The 25,810-nt window shown below is 57.1% G+C and overlaps 1 protein-coding gene across 1 annotated transcript in view; it reads right to left on the bottom strand.

Moving 5' to 3' along the window:
• KCNK9 (potassium two pore domain channel subfamily K member 9) overlaps positions 1–25,127 on the bottom strand; it is a 104,272-nt gene extending 79,145 nt beyond the window's left edge. Inside the window, exon 1 of the mRNA XM_043879182.1 lies at positions 23,274–25,127. Coding sequence (XP_043735117.1) covers positions 23,274–23,946 — 673 coding nt within the window. The 5' untranslated portion in view covers positions 23,947–25,127. The remainder of the gene's footprint in view (positions 1–23,273) is intronic.
• Positions 25,128–25,810: the final 683 nt, after the last annotated feature.

The raw sequence follows: 25,810 nt of genomic DNA, 5'->3' as shown, positions 1-25,810 counted from the left end.
GGCAAGAAAGCTGCACCCCTCCTCACCAGGTGTGGCTCCACGTTATACCCGCATGGCGGCAGAAACGCAGCGGCTGCTGCAGAGACCCAGCCTACACTGACCTGAAAGACCACCCCCGAGGCCCTTGCAGGTTTGTGTCTTTCTAAGCCCATTTCAGAATAGGAAGCATTCGATTCGGGGCCTGAATCTTGTATGGCCACTCCATACTGTTCCCCCTTTTTCTTTACCGCGAGAACCCCGGTTGGACGTGGAACTGCCACGGGCCCAGCTAGAAACACCAGGTGTGGGCACAGGCCCCCGATTTGCCAGTGATGGCTGGAGTGGGCATCGGGCAGGGCTCTGGGAGGGCCGTGTCCCCAGTACACAGGTGCGGCCCCTGGGACACCAGACTTTGCTCCTCCCCTTCTTCCCGCAAGGAGGCAGGATGAGGGATGACAAATAAAAGCTGCTTGGTAAGACGGGGGCGCAGGGGCCGGAAGGGGCTGGGTCCTCAGCGACTTCCCCAAGGAGCGGTACCTGCCTGGCCTCAGTCAGTTCAGTTCAGTCCAGTCACTCAGTCGTGTCCGACTCTTTGTGACCCGGTGGACTGGAGCACGCCAGGCCTCCCTGTCCATCACCAACTCCTGGAGCTTACTCAAACTCATGTCCATCAAGTCAGTGATGCCATCCAACCATCTCATCCTCTGCCTGACCTGCAGACACCCAAACTACCTGTTCTAGGGAAAATCCCGAACTGGTTAAGCTACGGCGGTCAGACTTTTACAAGACACTAAAGAAGGGAGCACAGTCCTCTCGGACACAGGTAGAAGTCATTCCACCCAGCACCTCTAGGTGTGCATGTCCCTGGATAAAACTGAGGGACTGTGAGCAGGAACCAGCCAAGGTCACCAAGGACTTACACGTGCCAGCATTTTCTCTGTTGGTCCTCACACCAGCAGTCCCATTTTACTGATGTGAAAACCACTCAGAGCCATTGCTGAGCTCACACTAGGTCACACAGCCTGTGAGGGCACAGGTCAGGATTTGAACCCAGGTCTTTTTAGAGACACCCAGGTTCCTCTTTCACAGAAGAGACTGAAGGCAGATGGGGGAAGCGGCTCCACACGGGCGGCAGAGCGGGACTCCAGGAGGATGCCTGCCTTGCTAACTCGTTAAACACTGAGCTAGGATGTAGGGGCAAGAATGAAGAAAGGATAGCGCCCACAGCATGCCACCCTCCCACCTGCACTCCCGCCCTGGAGTCCGCAGTCCACCTGAAGCTGGGGGCTCATTCCAGCCATGCCTGGAGCCACGTCACAGCTGTTACTCTCCGAGTGATGACCCCCCAGGGGTGAGCCTGGGGGCCGCAGCTCCCGGGTCCTGCGCCCCGAGCCACCTGCTCCCACTCCATGCCTGCAGGGACTTGGGGCCTCACGCCCGAGGCCAGCAAGCATTGGCAGCACTTCTTCCGGCTGGCACAGACTCTGCCCAGGGCCAGCCAAGTGTGGGCGCCTGGCCTGGCCTTGGCCAGCAGTGGCAGAGGTGGAGGGACCGTAAGTCCCAGGGCCCGATCCTGCGGGGGTGTCACGGGGGCAGGGCAGGCCCTGGCATCAGGAAGAGGCCTTCCCCAGGGCGGCCGAGGTGCACCCTTCACCTACCCGCCCTGGCCTCCTGCTTTGATGGCCCCAGAAATCAGAGCCAGGGCTTCATCCATGTCTACAGTGGGCCCTGCACACTAGTGCACAGCCCCGGGGCTGTGCGAGGGGCAGAAGGGAGGATCCTTCCCATGGAGGACGCTGCCCTCCTGGACTCTGACATCTCACAGGTTACGGGAGGTGTTAAGGAAGCCACACACTGTAAATGGTGGAGCCAGGATTTGAGCCCCACGGGTCACATCCTCTAATTCCAGAGCTCAGCCACCTACCTCCCTCCAACTCTTCCAGGCCCCACCCACCCAGCCTGGAGTGCATGCTCCAGCCTCGCCCCAGCCTTCTTTCAACCCCTCTTCTGCCACAGGGCCTTTGCACATGCCGCACTGCTCCTTCATCCTGGGGACATGCCTTGTCGCTACATCACGTCTCAGTTTGAATGGTGCTTCTGGCAGATGCTGCCCCTGGCCACCTCATCGGGGTTTGGCCCACACTGCCTGCTCTCATGGCACCCACATGCCCTTTACAGCATATGCCATGACTTGGAGCTTCAGACTTGCGTTTACTCATTTAATAACTATCTTCCCGAGCAGACATGTGGCATTCGGGTCTGTTTCCGTCAGTTCAGCATGTCACCATCACCGCATCCAGCATCCATCCGTTATGGACCACGAGCCACGTTCCAGGCCAAGTGCTGTACCCACCTTCTCTCACTTAACCCTCACAAAACCTCTCAGAAGCAGCCACTTGTCTACCCATTTTACATATAAAAACACTGAGGTGTTCAAGAGGCAGGCCAGGACGTGTACCCATGGGGATGAACCCACAGCAGCTCTAACCATGGGGCAGGGCTCCTCTCACTAACAAGCTGCTCCACATGTGCATGTTGAATGAACCACCAACAGAACAGCCTAAAAAGGTATTGGGCAGAAAAAACTGGCTTAAAACTCAACATTCAAAAAACTAAGACCATGGCATCTGGTCCCATCACTTCAAGGCAAATAGATGGACAAAAACTGGAAACAGTGACAGATTTTATTTTCTTGGGATCCAAAATCACTGTGACTGCAGCCACAAAATTAAAAGACACTTCCTGGAAGAAAAGCTATGACAAACCTAGACAATGTATTAAAAAACAGAGACATCACTTTGCCGACAAAGATCCATATAGTCAAAGCTATGCTTTTTCCAGTAGTCATGTACAAATGTGAGAGCTGGACCATAAAGAAGGCTGAGTGCCAAAGAATTGATGTTTCTGAATTGTGGCACTGGATAAGACTCTTAAAGTCCCTTGGACAGCAAGGAGATCCAACCAGTCCATCCTAAAGGAAATCAGTCCTGAATATTCACTGGAAGGACTGATACTGAAGCTGAAGCTTCAATACTCTGGCCACCTGATGCAAAGAGCTGACTCACTGGAAAAGACCCTGATGCTGGGAAAGACTGAAGGCAGGAGGAGAAGGGGACGACAGAGGATGAGATGGTTGGATGGCATCACTGACTCAATGGACATGAGTTCGAGCAAACTCTGGGAGACAGTGAAGGACAGAGAAGCCTGGTGTGCTGCAGTCTAAGGGGTCGCAAAGAATCCAACTGAGCAACTGAACAACAACAGAGGACTAGCCTGAGCAAAGGTGGGAGGCAGGAGGCGCGGCCCACAGTGCAAAGGAGAGAGGATACTGGCAGAGATGGGAGGAGTCATGAGGGGAGGTCCACTTATCTCACAAGTTTGGACTTGACCCAGCAGACTTCCCAGGGCCCCTGAGGGCTTGGGGGTCTGGGATAAGGACTGCAGGCTTGTCCTGCAGCGGGGGGAAACCTCACCCCACATCACAGGGAACAGCGGGTTGACTGCTCCCTTTGCTGGAAGGTACTAAAGTTCCAGAGGCTTCCCTGGTGAGGCCAGTGGTAGGTCGATCCCAGGTCATGGGATGGGGCACTGGCCACCTGCAGGGGACGCCTGGACCCAGTACCCCACTTAGAGAGGTCGGGGCATGGACCAGCACACAGAGCGATGCTAGAGAGAATTTTTATTCACCTGACCAGCAGCCTGCGTGGCCCACAGTCAGAACCGCACTTGGGGCAGCAGAGCAAGTGGCCCGGAAGAGAGGCGCAGCCCTGGTGGGCGATGGAAGGCCCCCTTCCTTCCTAGGCCTGCTCCTACCAAAGCTCCAACCCAAGGGAACCAAACCAGGCCCTCAGGCACCCTGGGATCTGCAGGAAAAACAGTAGGGCCCTCAGAGCGAGCCAGGCGGCCAAGCGGTGCAGGGAGAAGCCCACTCTCACCGCAAGGGGGCTGCCCCCACAGCTGCACTGCCCACCACTTCTTGCAGACACCGGCTGCTCAGATTCGCGGGCTGTGGCTTTGCAAGGATTTGCTTGTCTGAAAGACTTGGAGAATATTCTCGAACAATTAAATATAGCCCCCATGGAAGCTGTTCCATTTCCATGCCTATATTCATTCAACCAACACTCTCCGAAGGTCTGCCAGGTGCCAGACGCTGGTGGACAAACGTCTCGGTCTCTGCTGGGACGGCCGGGGGCAGGGGAGGAAGTCAGGCTTGGGGGGAGCTGAGCACGACACAGGGAGACGGGGGTGAGCTGGTGGGGGCCTGGAGCTACAGGATAATAGGGGGCTGACCAGCCAGAGAGGAGGGGTCTTCAGCGGTTAGGGGCTCCGCTACACGGCACAGGGTGCCTGTGGAATGAGGCCAAGAGGCAGGCGAGTGCTCAGACTCCCAGGGTCGCTGTGAGCAGCGCCTGGACACCGTAGGCAGCTGGGAGCCATCGACGGCTTGGGAGCAGCAGAGTGACTCGATCTGATCTGATGGCCCGTGGCCAGCTTGACGCACATCGGCACAGACCTTGAGCCATCTCAGAAATGCACGCGCTGGGACAAGGCCGAGTGGGTAACGTGGTCCCAGAGCACGGTTGCATAATGCCCCGTGGCCCCCCGCCAGCCCTTTAAAAACAAATGCTTAGGTCATCCCCAGAGGAAGCCAAGAATGAGAGAGGGCTCCTCCGTGCGCCCAGAAAGGACCGAAGCTGAGCTGGAAAACAAAACCTGAAGGAAAAAACCCAGAACATTTCTGATGGCTGGGTCTCCTGGCTGTGGGAGCAGGCGGGACTTCAGCCAGGGGGAAGGGGGCTTCTGCCTACTTGACAGGCAGAAGCGAGGAACAGGCATCAACAACACTGAGCACCCCACCTTGTAAGGGTCACTGCTGGGCCCAGGAGGAAGGGGTTCAGGAGACGAGGGCACTGGCTCGCCAGCACTTGCCCTGCCGGTGGGTGGGAACAGGTGTGCGGGGCACCAGGCGTGAGAAGGAGGCGGCCAGCGGCTCCCTCTGCTCACCACCCTCCCCCGTCTCTGCCCCTACCACCGCAGGAGGTGCTCCCCCGCTGACAGTATGCCCCATCTTCTCCTCCCATCCCTTGATGAGGGACCTATCTCTCGGGATACCCTGAGACGCCAAATAAAGCAGCCAGTGGCCTGTGTCTTCAGCAGTAGGTCCAGAGGTTTCCACTGCCAGCCACCGGGGACCTCAGGGCCAACCTCGCCTGCGGGATCACTTCCCACACAGGAGATACAGCCCAGGCAGGGAAGGGAGACCTGCCCGAGGGGCTGGAGCTGACCACGAGGTACTGGGTCAAAGCCCAGGACATGTGTTAGCTGACCCTGGCCAAGGGCTCGGAGGCCATACGGGCAGAACCTGCAAGGCCCTGAAACAGGCTATTGGGAGGTCCCTTTCACTCCAGGAGTCCAGGCTCCAAGCCCCTACGCCTCTAGGGAGGTGTGAAATGGGGCAGACAGCCACACCCCCTTCTCCATCATCCTCCAAGGACTGGACTAAGGGTGGCCACGTCACCCATCCCTGGCCTATGAGGAAGAAGCAGAAGTTGCTGGGTCGGGCTTCCAGGAAAGTTTGTTCAAAGAGCAATCTCAGCTGGCACAGCCCATCCTGCTGCTTCCTGCCTGGAACACAGATGTGATCAGCATGAGTATAAGTGACGACACGCAGAGAAGATGAAGCAAGAAAATCAAAGGAACCGGGACCCCAGATGGCCCTGGACAGAGTCCCGCAGAGACCAACACCGTCATTCCCTGGACATTCCACCCAGACATTCTCTGGGAACTCCACGTCCTCTGGTCACCTCCGGGTCAGCCACACCTCCACAGAGCCCTCACTGGTGGCCCTGATGCCAACACTGGACTCAGTGAGCCCTCAGTGAAGGCGTGAGAGCAAATTCTTGTGCAATTTGGTGCCAACCGCTCTACAACAGGAGCTCTAACATTTGACGTCTTGTCTTTTCTGTCCTTTACCCTAGGAAACTCCAAGTAAACTTGATGTTCTATCGTGGCCATCCTATACATGAATCACATACACACACAGAGTCCAGAGTCCTGAGTCTTGGACCTTTGTACCTTATTCCTGGGCATTTTGTTACAAACCATATGAAAATCTTCCTAGAAGAAAAAGGGTAAAGTTAAGCTAAAAATATGAACATACACACACACATAGACACACACACACACACATATATATATATACATACACACTCGCCTACATTTATATATATAACAAATGCTAATAAAAGAAAGCAGGCACAGAAATAATATGAGGGAAAAAAGAACCCAAGGCAAAAATATCAAACACAATTTTGAAAAGCTTGTTGTATAAAGGCAAGCTTATCTCCACACCCAGAAGAAATAACAAACATGAATCTTTATGCATCTAACCACATAGCTTCAAAATACATAAAACTAAAATGGACAGAAATACAAAGAAGTGACAAACCATGGTTATAGTGAAAGAGACACTAACATGTCCCCCTCAGAGATTCAGCAGACCTATCAACAATGATAATCAGATGGTGATAAGGCAAGGACACAGGAAATGTCTCTAAAGCCCAGCAGCTGAAGCAAATTAGTGAGGTGACTTTATGTGATGATGACAGGGACTGTGGTGAACTGGATGGACAGAGCATACATTCCATTCAAGGAATAAAAATTAACAAAATAATGATAATTTCAAAGAGTATGTATGCTTAATACAACACGTGTACAGGTTGATTTAGGCCATAATCACTAATAGTGACCCTTGAAAGGTTTTGAACAATATAATAAACAAGTTTGATTTAACACTTACAGAGAGCTTCATGCACAACAAAGAGATAAGTGTTCTTTTCAAATATACATGGAACTACAAAAAAACAATCATTGAGTTACAAAGAAAATGCCTAGTAAATCTTAGAATATAGAAATTATGCTTTAGCAATGTGCCTGAGATAGTGAACACTCAAAAATGTCTGGAATGGAATAGCTAACAATTTTTTCAATTTGTGGGCTATTTTATTATTATTATTATTACTACTACTACTTCTACCATTATCCTCATTTTATGGATGGGAAAAGCCCAAGGTCACAGTTAGTATATGACCAAGGAAGAAACATACCCAGGAAATCTGGCTCCAAAGCTCATGCTTGTAACCACTATGCTAACTTTATGTGTATATCTCTCTGTGTGCACAGTATTAAAATACATGCTTCAGATAATTCTTGGATTCAAGAAAAAACTAATTTGCAAATTGTTTACAAATAAGTGATAATGAGAGACCTATGCTATGGGACACAGCCAAAGTGGTAAGCAGAGGAACATGTATAGCCTTTGATACATTTATTTAAGAAACACAAAGACTAGTAACTGTCAGGGTGTGAAGGGAAGAAAAGAAAAATAAAACTAAAGAATGTAAAATAAATAGTTAATAAATACAAAAGCAAAAATCAATGATAGATAACCTAACTGTAATATAACAAAACCAAGAGCTCTTTTTTGTTTTTTGAAAGATCAATAAATGTTGGTAACTAATTTAAAATATTTTCAAGCACCATGAGGGCCAAGGAAAACTTGTGAGCAGGCCAGAGCCTGCGAGGGAGCCAAGTGTTTCATACTCTCCTACTCAGCAACCTGCCTCAGCCATCACCTGGAAGTGGGGCTGAGGGGCCAGACTGTGACGAGACGAGACTTTACATTTTGCTCAATACTTGAAATTTTTCAGTATAAAAATTCTCACAGACTAAGGTAGAGGTTGAAAGTGTACCCACCACCCAACACAAATAATAAAACTTTCAATAATTAACAACCTATGGCCAATCTTATTTCACCTAAACCTCCACCCACTTCCCCTGCAATTCAGAAGATTTTGAAGCAAATCTAAGACACTTCATCTGACTGCTAAATATTTCAGTATATATCTCTAAAAGATAAGAACTCATTTATTAACATTATATATTGCTGTTCAGTCACTAAGCTGGGTCCGACTCTTTTGCAACCCCATGAATTGTAGCCCTCCAGGCTCCTCTCTCTGTGGAATTTCCCAGGCAAGAATACTGGAATGGGTTGCCATTTCCTTCTCCAGGGGATTTCCCTGACCCAGGGATCAAACCTACATCTCCTGCATTGGCAGGTGAATTCTTTACCACTGAGCCACTTGGGAAGCCCCAATATTACATATAACCATACTAAAATAATCACACCAACAACGTAACATTAATATGTATGTGCTTAATTGTAGAAGTAACACATGCTACCTGTTTTTAAAAAAAATGGTTACGAGAGTTTAAAAGAAGCACAGTAGACCTCATACACCTCAATGCATGCTGAAGAATCACCCACAAATGATCCTTGTACAAACGGGGACACTGAGGCTGAGACCAGGGCAAGAGTATGCCTGTCATCCCTCAGCCAGTAAGACATGGAGCACAGATTTGAGCCCAGAACTCTCGGTGACACACCCCAGGCTGGGTCCACTCTACCATGGCAGCATTTTAACTCAACTTATAACCAGATTCTGAAAATGATGATAGAATACTTAACACGGTGGGGCAACAAAACCTCCTTGGCCATAAGGATTCACGCTCACCATCTTACATGTGATGTGGCAGAGAACTAACACCTGTGCAGGAAATTCTGCACCATAAGCCTGGGTAGGTACTTTCATTTCCATCTTCTCTTTCAAGGTTCCTGGCAGCCCTAGACTATGGGCTGAATTTGTCATTGTTGTTCAGTCGCTCAGTCATGTCTGACTCTTTGCAACCCCATGGACTGTGGCATGCCAGGCTTCCCTGTCCCTTCACCATCTCCCGGAGTTTGCTCAAACTCATGTCCCTTGAGTTGTATCTCCCCAAATTCGTATGTTGAAGTCCTAAGCCCCCGTCTCAGGATGGGGCCAAATTCGGAGATGGGGTCTTTAAGGCAGTGATTATGGTGGTGCTAGTGGTAAAGAACCTGCCTGACAATGTAGGAGACATGGGAGATGTGGGTTTGATCCCTGGGTCCAGGAGGTCCCCTGCAGGAGGGCATGGCAAGCCACCCACTCCAGTATTCTTGCCTGGAGAATCCCACGGACAGAGGAGCCTGGTGGGCTACAGTCCAAAGGCTTGCAGAGAGTCAGACGTGACTGAAGCGATCTAGCACGCGAGCACGTGTTAGCACGAGGCCACCAGAGTGGCAGGGCAGTCCACCGTGACTGGAGTCTCTCTTTGGCTGCGGCGGGGCTTCTTCGCGGCACATAGGCTTCCTCTAGCTGCGGTGAGCGGGGCTACTCCTCAGTGCGGTGCCCGGGCTTCTCACCGCGGCGGCTTCTCCCGTTGCAGAGCACAGGCTCCAGGCGCATGGACTTCAGTAACGGCAACACGCGGGCTCAGCAGCTGCAGCTCCCAGGCTTTGGAGCACTTTCCTAGTCGTTGTGCGCACAGGCTTCGCTGTTTGCCGCAACTGTGGGATCTTCCTGGATCAGGGATCAAACTGGTGTCCCTTGCACGGCAAGGCAGATTCTTAACCACTGAACCACCAGGGAAGCCCCAGGGGTCTTTATAAGAAGAGGAGATTAGGACACAGGCACCCACAGAGGTATGACCATGTGAAGACTGGGAGAAGATGGCCCTCTCTAAGCCCAGGAGAGAGCCTCAGAAGGAACCAATCATCCCAACGCCTTGATCTCGGACTTCTGGTCTCCAGATTTAAAAAATAATATTAATAATAATAAGTGTCTGTTGCCTAAGCTACTCGGTCTAGGGTACTCTGCTACAGCGCAGCCTGAGCTTCACCGAGAGCAGAGGTGCCCTGGGGACTTCAACGATGGGAGAAGAGCACCCTCCTTACAGCACTGAAATGGGCAGTGCTTGAACCCAGATGAGAGCCCAAAGCTATGTTCCCTTCACCGCACCAGGCAGCTAGGCGTGGGAGCGAGGAGGGCTCAGCAAAGGTGAGGACAGACTGGCGGTCAGCCAGGGGGGCGAGCAGGCTGCGGCCCTGCCTCGGCCCCACCATCGGCAGGCACACCTCGGGCCCTTCGGCTCTGGACTTTGTCACCCCACTTGCTTCCAACGACAGGATGTGGCTGAAATGACGGCACGGTCAGGGTCAGGGCATGAGACATCTCGCTTGCTTTCACTGCCCTCATGCACCTCTGCTACTACTGAGAGGAAAACACACCACGGCTTGGGACGGAGCTGCCCCATCAGCCTGCAGACCAGCAGTGAGGAAAAGCTGCCCAGCGGAGCTCTCTGGAGCAGCCAATCCCAGCTGACCCACAGTCTGTGAGCGATAAAAAACGGTTGCTGTTTTAAACCTCTATGTTTGTGGGTGATTTGTTACATGCCGCTAGCTAACTGAGACAAAAGGTCAAAAGAAGCAGTGTATAACCGAACAGATACAAGCGCAGACTCTAAAGTCAGACTGCCTGGGTATAACTCCTGGCTTAGCTACGATTCTGCTGTGTGATCTTGGGCAAATTGCTTAACCTCTCTGATCTTCCGTAGCATCTATAAAACGGAATACATGAAAGTAGCCATCTGATAGGGTTGTGGAGAGCATGAAATTAATTGAGATGGTGTCTGAAGAAAAACAAAACACTTTGAGTGATAGCTCTGCTGTTGTGACAAGGGACTAGAGGTTAAGCTTGTCCTGGGGTGCTCTGGTCAGTATGATGGAGACAAGAGGTGAGAGACCTCATGTCTTCTTTTGTTTTAACATCAATCCCACATCTGCCTTTCCCTACTAACTTAGTGAGGCAGTAAGGCCCCTATCTCTGGAGGATCAAGCAATGATCCACCCTCAAAGGGTAAGACCAGATGCAATAATCACTGAGGCAGTTAAAAAGTGGTATCAAGAACAGAATGTTGGGCTTGAGGGCAGAAGATCCGGGTTTGAAGTCCCAAACTCCATGTGTGACCTTGGGAAGCCACTGGATGTCTCTGGTCTCATGCTACAGAATTGTTACATCAATGAAAGGTAGAGGTGGATGGGACTTTGCCTTGTAAACTAGATAACACCAAGGACAAGCTATATCCACAGGGTCATCACAGAAATGTTACTCCAGGCATATTGATGGAAAAGCCCTCCACCTCTGAAGTTCTGTCTTTCACCAGCTTAGGGTGGGCAGGCATGCCACCACCATCCAGGCTATACCCACGACTGCATGACTGATGGATCACACACAGCTCTCTTCCCCAGTGGGGCTGCCTCTCAGCTCACAGTTCCAGTGGCCAAGTCAACTGGCTGCATCAGATCGTCATCAAGCAAAACCTCCTACCCTGCCAGGCCAAAGCTCACTGGCTCCCCTCTCTCTCTGCTTGGCTCTGGGGTGTCCAGGAGATTGTGGGTTCTGGGTGTCAACTGCACCCACGGACCCCTCTGGACCAGTTGAGTCCATAGCTGTGGACACCAGCCCTCCAACCCCACACGACCTGGTTCAGGCCACACAAAGATTACTTGGAAAATGTTCTGAAATAGTAAGAACATCAAAAAATAGTCTTTGATATTGCTGAGGGCTGCTGCAATTGCAGTGAGACCAAAAGTCCTGCACCATATGCTGTTGTGTTTACAGGACAACACATAACATAGCAGGTGCTCATGCCCTCTGACCTGGGAACCCGACCACGACAGACAACAAACCCTTAGGTAGTAAAAACCACCCAGCGGAATCACACACACACACACACACACACGTTCAATAATTGCAAAAAAAATGAAAGACACATACACATTTGCTGTTGTTCAGGAGCTAAGTCATGTCTGACTCTGCGACCCCATGGACTGCAGCACGCCAGGCTTCCCTGTCCTTCATCATTTCCTTGAGTTTGCTCAAACTCATGTCCATTGAGTCAGTGATGCCATCCAACCATCTCATCCTCTGTCACCCCCTTCTCCTTTTGCCCTCAATCTTTCCCCATATATGTTAAAACATTATAAATATAGACGTGATTAAATAGGTGATCATACATTCCTTTAGTGGATACGGAGCTATGAAAATAGATTTTCTTTAAGACTGCAGAAACACAAGGTAATGTAAACTTAAAGAGAAAAGGTCTCCGAAATGCTAGGCATATGCCACAGACACCATGGGAGAACACCAACACCTATCTCTACTCCTTCCTCACCTTCAGAACCCATTCAGCTTGAAAAGCAACATGCCATATCTTCCCAGACTCCCTTGCAGCTAGGGTTGACCATAAGACACACTCCTGGCCAATGAAATGTAAATAAAAGTCCTTGGGTGGGCCATCCAGGAAATCTGTTTAGAAAGGATCAGTCTCAGTTAGCACACATCTTTGTCTTTTGTCTTCTTTTTCCCTACCAGGAAAGGATGCTGGAGGTGATGCTGGAGGCGGAGCAGCCATCTTAGAGTCATGAGGCACCAGCCTAAAAACTAAAGCCAAGATAGATGGCTGGGCAGAAAGACAGAAGGAGCCTGGGTCTCTGAAGGCATCACGGAGCTGGCTGTCAGCCCAACTACCTGCCCCAGACTCCTTCATTGTTGTTTGATCCAGTCACTATAGCCTAGGTTCTCTGCTACAGGCAGCTGAACACAGTCTCTGAGAGATTCATCCTGATGAAATGACAGAAACAGTAGGCACACATTTGGGCAAAGATGAAAGTGGGAACATGAAAAGTTAAAGCCATTCCCACATGCAACCACAGGACCATAGGGGAATGATGGGGAACTTTCCTCCTCTTTATAAAACCATCTTTGCCACGGTTCACTACTTCTCCTTTTCAGCCATATGAGAGCTACTTTGTGAACCGAAACACACTGGCATCCACTGAGCTCACTGGTGTTTGAATCCCTCTGGCCTAAACACTTGCTCCAAATAGATGCTAAACCAAATAGATGCCCCTCGGCACTTGGGGTGGGTTCAAAGAGGTCACTGTCTCCCCAGAAACAGTGCTCACACTGGGAAACCTCTCATGACAACTGGACTCAGTGGGAACATCCCCCACAGCCCGCAGCATCCTAGGTTAGGCCCTTTCCAGGGGCCCAGATGAGACTTGAGGTCAGAGCCCAGCCAGTCCAGCCCTGCATCACCAGCTGTCACTTCCCACCAGAGTCCAAGAGAGAAAAGACCCCGACATTGCACACGTGAGGATCGAGGGGCATGGGGATGCCTCCAGACTTACTGGGGCCTCACAGCTAGGCTGGAGCAGAATCCATGCCCACTACGACACAACAACGCTGCCCAGAAAGCTTCTGCCTGGGGAGAGGGGAGGCTGAGTATCCTCCCGTGGCTTTCCCCAACGCCTCTCTCCCTGCTCTCTGAGTGACTCACCCCAGGGGCATCTGAGCTCCCATCTCCCCTCCACACAGGACTGTGCCTGAGAGTCACCTCCCTCCAAAGACCCTAGCCTACCCCGGGAGGTTGTGTGGCTGCCTCTGGGCAGAAAGGAGGAAGCAAGTAGACGGAAGGAACGCACTGCCCAGGCACCCAATGCGCACACACACACACATCATTCAGCACCCCTTCTACCACGTTCTTTGGAGGGGGCTTTTTCTCCCTGTCTGCAGGAGAAGTCAGCAGGGCAGGGGACACTGTGCACTTTGGAGGTCACGTGCCAACATCTAGAGACGTTTTTATTTGGTTTATTTGTCACTGCTGGGTGGGGGAGGGGAGTTGCCACCGGCAACCAGAGAATGGAGACCAGGGGTGCTGCTCAGCGTCCTGCAGCACACAGGACGCCCCACTGCAAAGAGGTGGAAGCCAAAATGAAGGCGCTCAGTCGTGTCCCACGCTTTGCGACCCTGTGGACTGTAGCCCACCAGGCGCCTCCATCCATGGGACTTTCCAGGCAAGGATACTGGAGTGGGTTGCCATGCCCTCTTCCAGGGGATCTGCCCCACCCAGGGGTCGAACCTGGATCTCCTGCATTGCAGGCAGACGCTTTTACCATCTGAGCCACCGGGGAAGTCGCAAAGAGGTATCCAGCCCCAAACGTCCGTGGTGGGAGGGGGGAACCGTGCCCCCCCCCCCCGCGAGGTCACATGGGGACCAGAGCGGGGGCCCTGCACACAGCCTGCACGCTTCACAGCATCCGCAGCGGCATCCTCATCGTGGGTCACCAGCAGTCACGGTCTCCTGCCCACAGAAGCAGGGACTCTGCCGGTGGGCACCAGGAAGTACCCAAAGGAACCGCCAAGAGCCAGCAGGCAGATCCCTGCCAAGCTGCACTGCGTGAAGGTGTGAGGGGGGAACTGCAAGGGGGTAGGCATGCGCCCACAGTGACTCAGGGGACCCGGGCTCCAGGGAGCAGCCCCGCTCAGCCTGGACACCCCAGGGCTGCGGCGCCCACAGCAGCTGCCAGCACCAGTCTCTGCCCCTCACCCCTGGCAGGCCTCACCTGCCCCTAAGACTCACTGCACCCCAGATGCCTGCCCCCTTGCACGCCTCCAACAAGTGGCCAACAGGAACCAAAGACCCCACTGCACACGCTTCACACTCACTAACGTCCAGTCCCAGACAGGCCATGGGGCAGTCAGTCATCAAGCACCCGGTAAGTACATCCCCGGGGCTCAGGACACCGGGATAAGAGCCCTGACCCCAGCCCTCTAGCGTCTTTCGTGTGCAGAGACCCAGCACAGCAGCAGGGCCCGCTGTCACCTCCCGACAGTGCCAGGGGACAGGCACAAGGGTGGCCCCAGAGCCCTGTGAGCACACGGGCCGGCTGGGCCGGGGGACCAGTGCGGGCAGGGTCTCAGGTGGGAGCGGCCAGGGGTGTCCAGGGAGAGGTGGAGGGGGCTGGCAGCGGAGGGGGGAGGCTGGAAGGGCAGGGCGGGTGCCACGGGAGGAGGGCTGGGTGCCATGACAATGCACCGCAGAGGGCAAACACCTGTGCCCCTCGGCCCCAGGCAAAGGCCAGTGACGCTGGCCTCTAGGAGGCCTCTGGGCCCGCATGTCCAGCAGGGCCGTGACTGCCCAAGGCTATTTCGCAGGTGGGAGTCTCTGCCCGCCAGGCGCCTGCCAGGCTCACATGGGCCTGTCATGAGATCACACGTCCGAGCTGTGGGAGTGAGGTGCTCCCCATCGGCGAGGCGGGTCTCCCAACTGCCATCTTCCCTAAAACTGACAGCTGAGGCTCAACAAGCTGGGCCTGTGTCCTGCACCTGTCTGGTGGCCCCGGGGCCCAGCCAAGCAGAAGAGGGCCCCTAAGCACTCACTTCAAAGTCCCCCCACCCAGCTCTCGGGACCAGGCATGAACCTCGGCCCCCAGCAGGTGCCCTGAGCGGGGCCCTGGGGAGCCCAAGACCAGCAGGCGCCCAGCCCTTCCCTGGGCACTCAGGTGTCCACTGGGGAGGCCATGGCACACACAGACCCAGGGTGCCCTGTGGAAGGAACAGTGGGCCTGGCTCTGACCTGAGAGGTTGGGGGTGCAGGGGGGTTCAGTGGCAGTGGAAGATGGTGGCATGGGCTTCAGAAGGGTCACTGCGGCTGCAGGGTGGACAGTGGCCTCCCAGGAAGTCACATTTTCCCAACAAGCCCAGGGTGAGAAGACTGGGGGCTGCAGAAGCCCCCAGCCTGGCCTCCCCCCCCACCATGGGAGCCTCCTTCTGCTGCAGGCCAGGTTTGCTATCTCCAGGGGTGCTCTCTAATGCAGCGTGGACATGGGGCAGTGCCCACAAGGGCCAGGGCAACGGGAACCCGCAGGGGCAGGGCAGCCCCCAGATGGTGGGCAGGGAGCCGGGCTGGGAGGCTGTGATGACGACGCTCCCAGCGTGGTTCCCTTCCTGTCCCAGAACAGTCTTGGGAATTTGGAGATGGTCCCAGGGGCCCTGAGCTGGTGCGGCGGCGCAGGGAGGCGGGAGGCACCTGCCAGCCTCCGTCATTACAGCAGAGCCTGGGGCCGCGAGAGGAGGCCTCTCACCACACATTCTAATGTGTTCTCTGATGCTCGAGACACACAGCCGACAAGCTCTGCGTCCCCATTTCATGGATGAGGAAGCCCAGGTTAAAGGGGTGTGCCCAGGATCGGGCCTCCAGGGCAGGTAGACATGAGCAGCCCTGCCCGAGGCTAGGGGACCCCGTGATCTGCCGGCCCCTTGAGTCCCTCTGCACTCAGGCTCTGGAGGCAGGTGGCACCATGACCTACACCTCCGGACAGAAGGCCAGAGGTCGGGCCTGGCCCTGGGCCCCTCTGCTCTCCACAGGCCAGGCCCAGCAGCCCCCGGCCACGCCGAGCGCACCTGCACACCCACCAGCCCGCCACCGCCCACAGCTCACCCACCTCCGGGCCCGGCCCCCTCCTTCACCACATTGCCACCACCCAGGGGCCCTCCCAGGGCTGGGGATGCGGCGAGGGTGAGGGCAGGTCAGGGCAAGCCCACTGCATGGGGGGCCCTCCTTTAGGCAGCTGTTCCCTCGCCAGGCCCCCTCCTCGCTCAGGACCAAGACCCCAGGAAGGAGCATGGCTGGGAAGGTGGCCAAGCCAGTAGACGGTCACCAGCTGGGGACGCCCTGTATCTCCCAGGCCATGGGGGCAGCCATCTCACGGTGTCCTGACAAGCCAGGCCAACGCACTTGCGGAGCTCCTAAATTTTCTCATCTTCCCCTGCTACAATTTCGTCCCATCGATCATCTCTATTTCTCTGGGTCCACAGCACATAATTGTTTGATGCTCTGAGATCAGTGTCAAGGCCCAGGTTCAGCCCAGTCCAAGACAGCGACCACAGGAGAGTTCTCTTGGAGCAGACAACAGATGTTCGAGTGGGCCGAAAGCTCAGAACTCATCAGTGCGAGGAGGGGCTGCCCAGAAAAGCCGGCATATTAAGAGGGAGCATTAACAGAAGTATAGTCCTAGACCAGAGGAGGTGATTCTCTGCTCTCGCTGCGAGATCAGACCTGACTTGGACAGCACACGTGCACGCCAAAACTGCTCAGGGGAGAGAGGCCCAGCTTATGAAGGCATTATCGAAAGAAACTCAGGGGCCCTGGGACCATCTCCAAATTCCCAAGACTGTTTCAGGACAGGAAGGGAACCAAACTACTCAGCCCTTCCGCCAGAGAACTGGTAAACCACAGGGTGGGTGCCTTCAGTTTGAAAGGGAGAACTTTCTACAGGCAGAGGTCCCAGAGTGAGGACAGGCAGGAGAAGGGAACCCTGAACATAATCCCTTAAGGAAGTGAATAGCAGACACCCCCAGCCCCTGTCCATAGGTGGCAAGGAGGAGGATGTCCACCAGGTGGAGGAGAAGACCCTCAACCAAGCTTTCACATCCTAGACCCCGCTGCCCATGGACTCTCTCAAGAGTGCCCACTGCCACTGCCTCTGCCTCACCAGCCCAGGGGCCTTGCTTCCTAATCTCAGCATTCCACTCATTTCCTCCTGCTTTCCCTGGTCCTAAAGCACAGCTGGTGTGACTCAGAGCGCAGGTCAGGCACCCGGGGCTGGCTGCCTGTCCATCCTGGCTCCCTGTGTCCATCACACCCTGGACCACGCCACATACCTCCTGCTCCAGACCCACCACACTCTGGGTGCTGAGTTCTCTCTCCTCTCCTGGCTCTGGACTCCCAAGTTCCAAGTTCTAAATGGAGACCTTCTGGTCCTTCGTCAAGTGACCACCATGGAGACTGGCCAGCCCTTTGAGAGAAGGCCAGCCCTCGACATGCAAACCCCTTTTCCATGTGGAGGGAATAACCTCCACATTCATCGAGGCACACATACTTCATCACATGTGAAGTGATGAGCTCCCTGTCATGAAAAGCATTCAAGAAAAGGCTGGCTGATGTCAGAGGATTCGGGGGGCTTGGCAATGTTCTGTCTCTTGAGCTCAGTCCTGGTTGCATGGCAGGGTTAGTTTACAGGGATCACTGAGCAATACATTTGTGATAGGTGTGCTTTTTCGTACAAACGTCTTAAGAATTTTCAAATTAAAAGTGACTGAGATCTGCCGATTGTCTGGTGGGAAGATGAGGTTGGAATAACCTGAAGATCCCCTGCCATCGAGGCATTAACACTCACTGAGCCCGCTGGGGTGCCATGCACCTCGCCCCTCACAGCGGCCCCCACCCCACTCTGCACATGGGAGGAGCTAGGCAACATCCCGCTGATAGAGGAAAGCGTGAACCATGAGCAGAGCTGAGTGAGTGCTCTGAGCAATGAGGAGTGAGTGAACAGGTAAGCGAACAACAGCATGGAGGAAAGGATGGATGCACACGTGGGTGTGTGGGGTGTGACACCTGGGTGCAGGGAGGATGTCGGGGACGGGCAGGGACAGGTGTGAACACAGGTGCATGGGGACGGGCAGGGACAGGTGTGAACACAGGTGCAGCGAGGACAGGCAGGGACAGGTGTGAACATAGGTGCAGGGAGGACAGGCAGGGACAGGTGTGAACACAGGTGCACGGGGACGGGCAGGGACAGGTGTGAACACAGGTGCAGGTGTGAACACAGATGCAGCGAGGACTTGGAGAGGGAGGGCGTGGGGTGGGCAGGCAGGATGGGCAGGCGGAGATGTGGACACTGGTCCACAGGGGAGGAGATGCACATGGAAGCCTGGTTCACCTCCTGCCCCAACTTTCCCAGGCTTAGCTAGTGAAAGTCGAAGACAACAGGTGTCCACACATGGGGTCTCACGTTGGACCTGCCATCTCAGAGCCCTCAGCATGGTGGTGTCTCTTACACCTCGGGAGAGCCATCTCTCTCTCAGGTTGCCCCGAGTCAGGGAACCCACCCCTCTGCCTCCCCCAGGACCTGTACAGACAGGCCGTGTTTGCTGAAGGGCCAGGGCCACACAGCGCAAGGCCAGGTCCGGGCAGGCCTGGGAGGCGGAGCTCAGCACAGCCTCTCATGCAGCCATACCCAGCCCACTGCCACACAGAAGGTCACAAGGAGATCCCAGCCCTCCCCTCCAGCCCGCCGTGTGTGGGGTGGCCAGGCCTCCACCTGAGTTTGGCTGAGCAGGATTGCTGGAGGTAAAGGGAGAAGCAGAAAGACACAGATGGAACATCCCACAGGCCCGTCCCTGGCTCCTGGTGGAATCTGTGCTGGAGCTGGCAGTGAGGAGATCCCGACCATGGAGTTCTGGGCCCTCTGCCCCAGGGCACACTGCTTCCTCTGGGCCTCAGTTTGCTCATCTGTAAAGTGGGGCGATGCTCCCTCCCGCCTCGGGGGGGACATGTGTGGAAGCCGTGTACTCAGGAGTCCTGCTCCCATCCAGGATCCTCCTGGAGGTGCCCACTCTGTATGGGGCTCTGCATGGGCCCCGGGGCGCCAGGGAAGACACACTTCCCCCGTGGGCAGAATAAATGGCGTCAACAGCGCTGGAGCTGGAGGAGGCACTGAAGGCAGAGGCAGTGAGGGGTGGAGGGGAAGCCAAGCGTCCTGGAGGACAAGGGCCAATGGGGACACTCACCGACCTGGGTTGCCTGCTGGCAGCACGGGAAGGGTTAACGGAGTTCAGCTGTCCCGGCGCTTCCCGCTGGACAGTACCCAACTGTGTGGGTTTCCAGCCCCCCTCCTGCCTCAAGGCCAGACCTTATCTTATCATCTTAGATGGTCCCAGAGCCTCAGCGGCAACACAGGCCAGGCAGGGGCAGCGCAGTGAGGGTGCAAACCATGGACAGAACACCACACCAGGAGCGCGAGAGGATGACGCGGGAAACACTTCCCACTTGGCGAGAACTCTGTTCAAGGTCCTGTGTGTGAGCGAGGAAAGGGATGTCCCACTGCATTCTCAGGGGACCTCGAGCAGGGACGGCGTCCCACTCCCCACCAGAGACCCGCTCCCTGAGCCGATCACCTTGGTTCCTACAACAGCCACCCCGCCTTTAGCTAGGGGGACTCCCCCCCGTCAGTCTCCCCTCCTCCAAACAGCAGCAAAAACATAAAACCCACGCCCTCCACTCCCTCCTTCCCCTGTGAGGACCAGTTTTTAAATTGTCCTCTTAGATCCTCCAAGTGAGATCAGAATTCTAAGCACAGTTTCTTCCTTAATGATCCCGAAGGTGGTAACAGCTTAGAACACAGATGTGAAGAGTCTGAAGAGAAGTGTCGAGATTCCCGCTGCTGTCAGGTGTAGTAGCTGAGTGTGGGACACAATTTTGGCCTCAAGCGCCTCCGTAGGAAAAGCACAAGTTTGTTGGGGCTCCTTCCCCAGCTGGGCCTTAGCCCCTGCAGAGCAACTCAGCCCAGGCACTCTACAGCCCTGCCAGGCCGAGTCCCACCGCTCCTCCTGACAGCCCAGGAAGAGGGGTGGGAGGGCATCCAACCCTCCTGCAAACCAGACAGGCACGGCAGGGTGTGCAGAAGCATTTTCATCTTGACGTGATGGAGAGTTCCAAAGGCCTAGGGCTTGCCAAATTTAGAACCAACAACATGATCCACTGGGCAGTAGCTACAAGTGGCACAGACCTCAGAAGCAGCGAGTGGGGACAGACAGCACCCAGATCCGGATCAACGATGGAAGCAAGTCTGCCCTCTCAAAGCCAGTGTGACCTGTGCTCATTCCTCCTCGGGACAAAGGGGGCTGAGTCCGGGCCTCCCGGGACAGCAGGGGCTGTGGTCAGCGTGAGAGCCCAGCAAAGCCTCTTATGAAGACGGTGGCCACGGATCCAAGGCAAAGTGGTCATTATACGTGTTCTTAAAATCCATTTCACCGAGGGTGCTAATAAGTGCATCCATCCGGGAAGCAGGGTTCATTAGAAGAGCGCGCGGGTGGCGCCTGCCCCACCTTGGAGGCTGGAGACGCACCTGACTCATCAACATCACCATCCGACAGGAGAAGGCTCCTCAGAGGGCCTGGCTTGGGGCTGGGTTTTGTTCTAGGCCTAGGAGCACCTCAATTTACATTTATATTAAAAAAAAAAAAAAGAAAACAGAATTAACTAGAAAGGTGCCTGGTTTCCTGCAAATGCGAGCTCTTCAGAGCAAAACAGCTTCTTAGGGGAGAATCTCAGGCTGATGTCAAAATTCCTCGGTTCTCACCTATGAAGTGCAGACAGCACTGTACCAGGTGGCTGCAGGTACGAGGGAGCCCACTGGCCCTTCGGAGTCCCCCGGTGGGTGTTGCCAAGTCACACCCCTCCTACAGGCAGGGGTAAGTGAGGCTGAGAGTCAGGAACCAGCCCACCGCACGCACACCATGGTCTTCCAGGTGTGACCAGCCTCAGGTTCCAAGTCCGGTCAGTGGGCTTCCACGACAGGGAAGCACTGTTAGGACAGTCTTGTCTTCCTAACCTGACACATGTATTCCAACCTTTCTTTCTGGAAAATCAGTTGGAAATTCAACAAAAAAACTGAGAAAAAGTCACCCAGTCACCAGCTGCCCCTTCTCCTGTGCTGACCGGAGTCCCCCCCGCACCTCTGGCTAAGATGCATTCAGCCACCCTGTCTGGACTCTTTCTCTTTGGAGGCCTGTTAGAAGCACATGTCCAGAACTGCCAATCAGAATCAATCAATGCAATCAACAAGAACCTGATCAGGTAAATGGACCATCTCTGGGTTTGATTTGTAACTCCAACCACCATCTCGCCAATGCTGCAATTCAATTCTCAGAACCAGCCCAAGCGAGGTTTCCTGGGCTCTTGTCACTCCTGGAGACTGGCATGCCCGCAGGTTTCGTCTGTTTTGAGTCTACATCACTCAAGGCCCTTCCGGGAATGATGAGTTCTTCCCCTCCCCTGGGGTGGTCAGCTGGTGGGGGATCGGGGGGACAGTCCTACAAGCAGGCCCCTGCCCCACAAGATTGCCATCCTGCACATGTGTGTCTTGGCCACAGCTCACGCTGAAAGTTTAAGGACAGAAACGCTGGCCGGCTGGCCCTTTGGGGAGCTGGAAGCACAGGGTGGGAAAGGAAGGACTTTTCTGTGTTTTGGCCACAGGGCCAAGGGCGTGTGGCAAGAGGGAGCAAAGCTGGTTCTGCTGACAACAGAAGGACGATTTCCTTCTGAAAACACAGAAACCTACACCAATGAATTAAACATTTCAAACAAGATGACTCTCTACAAAGTCTTTTCAACCAAGAAGGAAAGACAAGCCGTCCTGTGCTGGCGCTTCCTGTTGCATATGGCACTAAGAAACACTGTTTTTGCAGCATGCAGAGCTTTCCAGAGAAAGGAAAATATCAAGGGGAAGGAAAATCAGAGAAAGAGGTCCAGAGAAGTCAGGCAGGAGGGATGAGGAGAGGATGGGGGGAGAGGAGGCCTTTGCTCAGGGCGCAGGGGCACAAATAAGTGGAGGGGGGGCAAAACAGTGATGGCCGTGAGCCAACGCGGTGGCCCCGACAGGTCCAAGGAGGTGGCTGTGGAGGGCGGGAGCCGCGCTGAGACAAGTTGCAAACCAGAGACGCCACCCTACCTCCTGCCTCCATGGGGAGGGGTCCCCACCTCCACTGGGCTGCAGGGAACTGCTCCTTCCCCCGGCCTCAAAGTGTGATAGACACAAGTTCTCCAAACCTTAGGCCTCCGTGGGGGGGGGGGGGGGCTGCCCTAGGAACCCCCCAGAGACTGCTTGGTGGGCAGTGCCTTTGGGCTCAGGACCCACAGGATGTACCAACTGGACTCTCTCCCTGAACCCGGCCAGAACTTCCCCAGCTTCTCAGCAATACGCACACTTGCCTCACCCACCGTCACAGCCCGGGGGGTGGACGGGTCCTGTCCCTACCCCACCCCAGCCCCCGCCCTCCTAGAGCCTTTCAGCGGGCTGTCACGGCCCCCTAGTCTCCCCCACCACCCCCCGCCCCCCACATCACCAAACAGCAAACTCTCTCCTGCCAGGGGCCTGGCACACCCGGGCTCCAGCCCTGGAAGAAGAGGAGCCAGGAGGGAGAAAAGCTGAGATGTGGGCTCGGAGAAGGCTGGCGAGGGTCAGCGCCTCCCACGCTCCAAGAGCAGTGCCCGGGCCATCTGAGTCGGTCTCCGCGGCGCGGGTGCCAAGCCAGCCCTCTCCAACTCCGGGAGAGGTAGTAAGTGTAAGGCTTGGAGCCCCGCGCAGCCCAGCCCGCGCCGGGGCGGTGGGTGGGTGGGTGTCTGCTACGGGATTATTCTTAGCGCTCCACTCTCTTCGCAAAAGTGGCGCCTCCGCCCTCCAGGCTCGGCACGCTCGCTCCGGGCTCGCACGCCCGGTCCAGACACCGGCGAGGAGGAGAGCCCCGGGTGGGGTCCGCGAGGGGTGAGGCCGGCGAGGAGGCGCAGGAGAGGCGGGGGGCTCCCGGAGAGGAGGGGGCGCTGCGGGAAGGCACCCCCCTCCCCGCGCTGGCGACAGGCGGCGTTTAACCCTCGGCGCCCCGCACCCAGCCCTGCGCTGCGCGCTCAGCCGCCTCCCCGGACTCCTCCCGGGACGCGGGGAGCCGGGCGGCGGCGCGCCCAGCTCTTACCTATGGTGGTGATGACCGTGATGGCAAAGTAGAAGGAGCCGGCGAATTTCCACTGGACACCGGCGCGGTGTGGCTCCGACTGCAGGATCACCAGCTCCAGCTGCCGGTAGTCCTCGCTGCTGATGTTGTACTTGCCCTTGATCCGGATCTCCTCGGCTTTGAGTTTCTCCTCCTCGCGCATCTCGTGGTCCGACTCGAGGGCGTCGAAGACGGCGGCGCCCACCAGCAGGTAGGTGAAGGTGCAGACGATGAGGGACAGAGTCCGCACGTTCTGCCTCTTCATGGCCGCCAGCAAGGAGCCGGCGCGGGGGGCATGTCCCGCAGGCTCGCAGCCGCGCGCGTCCCACTGCAGCGCCCGGCGGCCGCCGCCGCCTCCTCCGCCGCCGCCGCCGCCGCCTCCAAGTTGTAAGCGGCGGCGGCAGCAGCAGCAGCAGCAGCAGCAGCAGCGGGGAGGCGGGGGGCGGGGAGGCTGGGGGGGCCCCCCTCCGCCGGGGCCGCCACAGCCGCTGCCACCGCGAGGCGGCTGGCGGGGCAGGGGCGGCGCGGGCCCGGGCTCCGGCGAGAAGGCGGACAGGCACAGGAGGCTGCTGGAGCGCCGGGGCCAGGAGTCCGGGAGCCCCGACACCCTGCGCCAGACCCGGCCAAAACAGCCCGCCCCACTGCGCAGGGCCATGCACGGCGGCCCCGCCGGGCACCGCGAGGGCCTCGCTGCCCTCCGCACCCCGCCCCCCGCTCCCGCCGGAAAAGCAGGGGCGGGAGCGGGAGCCGGAGCGCGGCCGCCGGGGCCCGCGCCCCTCCGGGTCCGGCTCCGGGGAGGCGGCGCCCACCTAGGAGCCCGCAGGTTTGCGCGCGCCCCGCGGGACCTCCTTCCCCCTTTAGCCCTCCGCGCCCCCCTTCGAAGGGGGGTGAAAAAGTTTGCGAAGTGGCGGCGTCTCCGGAGTCCCCAGCGAGCGGGGAAGGGGCCGAGCAGGTGCAGCGGGCGGGGCGGCCGGCTGCCCGGAGGTCCGAGCGCCCTGCGTCCACCCGAGCGCGCTGGGACGCGGCGGGGTCCCCGCCAGGCGTCGGCCGCTCCGCGAAGTTTGCTGGGCTCAGCCCCCGAGGCGCGGGAGCGGGGCGCGGCCCCTGGGCGGCAGGGCCCGCGGCGGAGCGGCCTCGGGGGCTGCTGGGGGACGGCGCGGCGGCGGTCGGCCAGTCCGCTCCTCCGGGGGCGGCGGGCGCGGCGGCGGCGGCGGCGGGAGGGGTCCCGCGGGCCTCGCGGAGATGCGGGGTGGGCGCGGGCGCATGAGCCGCGCCGGGGTCGGGGCCCTCCGGCGTCCGGGCGTCCGGGGAGGCTGCCGCAGCGCTGGTCTGCCTGGAGCGCTGCGTGCGTGCGCGCCGGAGGGAGCCCGAGTGTGTGTGCGTGTGTCTGTGCGTATGTGTGCCCGTGTGAGTGAGTGTGTGTATGCGCGCGCGGGCGCGCGTGTGTGTGTATGTGTGTGTGTGTGCGCGCGCGCGCGCGTGGCAGCCAGGCTCCGGCGGGAGGGCCACGGGGGGCGGGGGCCGGGCTACGCTGAGGCCCGGCCTCCCTCCCTCCTTTCCCCCTCCCGCAGCCTCCTGGGTGCGCCACCTCCCGCCTGGTCCCCAGCCAGCTGGCGAGGCAGCCGCGGCGGCGGCTCCCGCTGCAGACCGAGCGCGGCGCAGGGCGCACGCGGAGGGGGCCGGGGAGCGGCGCCCGGTGGCACCGGGGAGGGGGCGGAGGCGGGCGGAGGGCCGGGTGTCGCCCGAGTGAGGGTGGGGGGCGGAGCGCCGGCAGGTTTCGGCGGGGGGATGGGAGGATAAATGAGGCTGCTCGGGCGGCTCGAGTCCAGCTCCCTGAGAGGCGGAGAGTTTGAGAGACCCGGGCTCGAGCGCAGAGACGGCATGCAGCCGGAGAAGGCGGACAGGCAGCTTAAGGGAGAGGAGAAATCCGGCGGAGAGTGGGCGCACGAGGGGCGGGTCCGCGGGCGCCCGAGGGGAGCGCGCCGCCGCTCGCTGCTCCCCCAGGGGTCAGCCACCGGGCCGCGGGCGTGTGTCACGGGTCTGGATGCACCTCCTCTTGGCGCGCTGGGGTCCCGAGGGCCGCGTTGGACCCGGAGGGCGCCGCCGGCCGGTCGGCCCAGCTCCGGCCGACCTGAGCTGTCCCCCGGGGAGAGCGCTGAGGATGGCAGGAGCCACCGCTCCTGGGATGGGACCGCTGGGGAGGACGCCGCGTCCCCCCGTCCGCTTCCTGTTGCTTTTCCGAGAAACACTCCTTAGTTCCCCGAGGCTGAGCGCGGGGTGCCCCCAGAACTCAACCCTGACCCTCCCCGCGACTCTCCGCCCCTCGCGACGGCGCCTCTCCCGGCCAGCCTGGGGAGGAAGCCCGGACGTCCGCCTGGGCGCAGCTGCTCCCAGAGGCCAGAGAGCGGCCCTCGCTCGCCTTGACTCGCCTTATGTTTCAGCCTCCTTTGCCCTCCTTCTCCCCATCTTCCCTCAGGTCTTCGAGGGAGTTTCTCTCGACAACCAGCCCCTTTAATCGC

The sequence above is a fragment of the Cervus elaphus genome, chromosome 21 (assembly GCF_910594005.1).
Source record: "Cervus elaphus chromosome 21, mCerEla1.1, whole genome shotgun sequence".
Taxonomy (NCBI): domain Eukaryota; kingdom Metazoa; phylum Chordata; class Mammalia; order Artiodactyla; family Cervidae; genus Cervus; species Cervus elaphus.
This window is presented reverse-complemented; position numbering and strand designations above follow the sequence as displayed.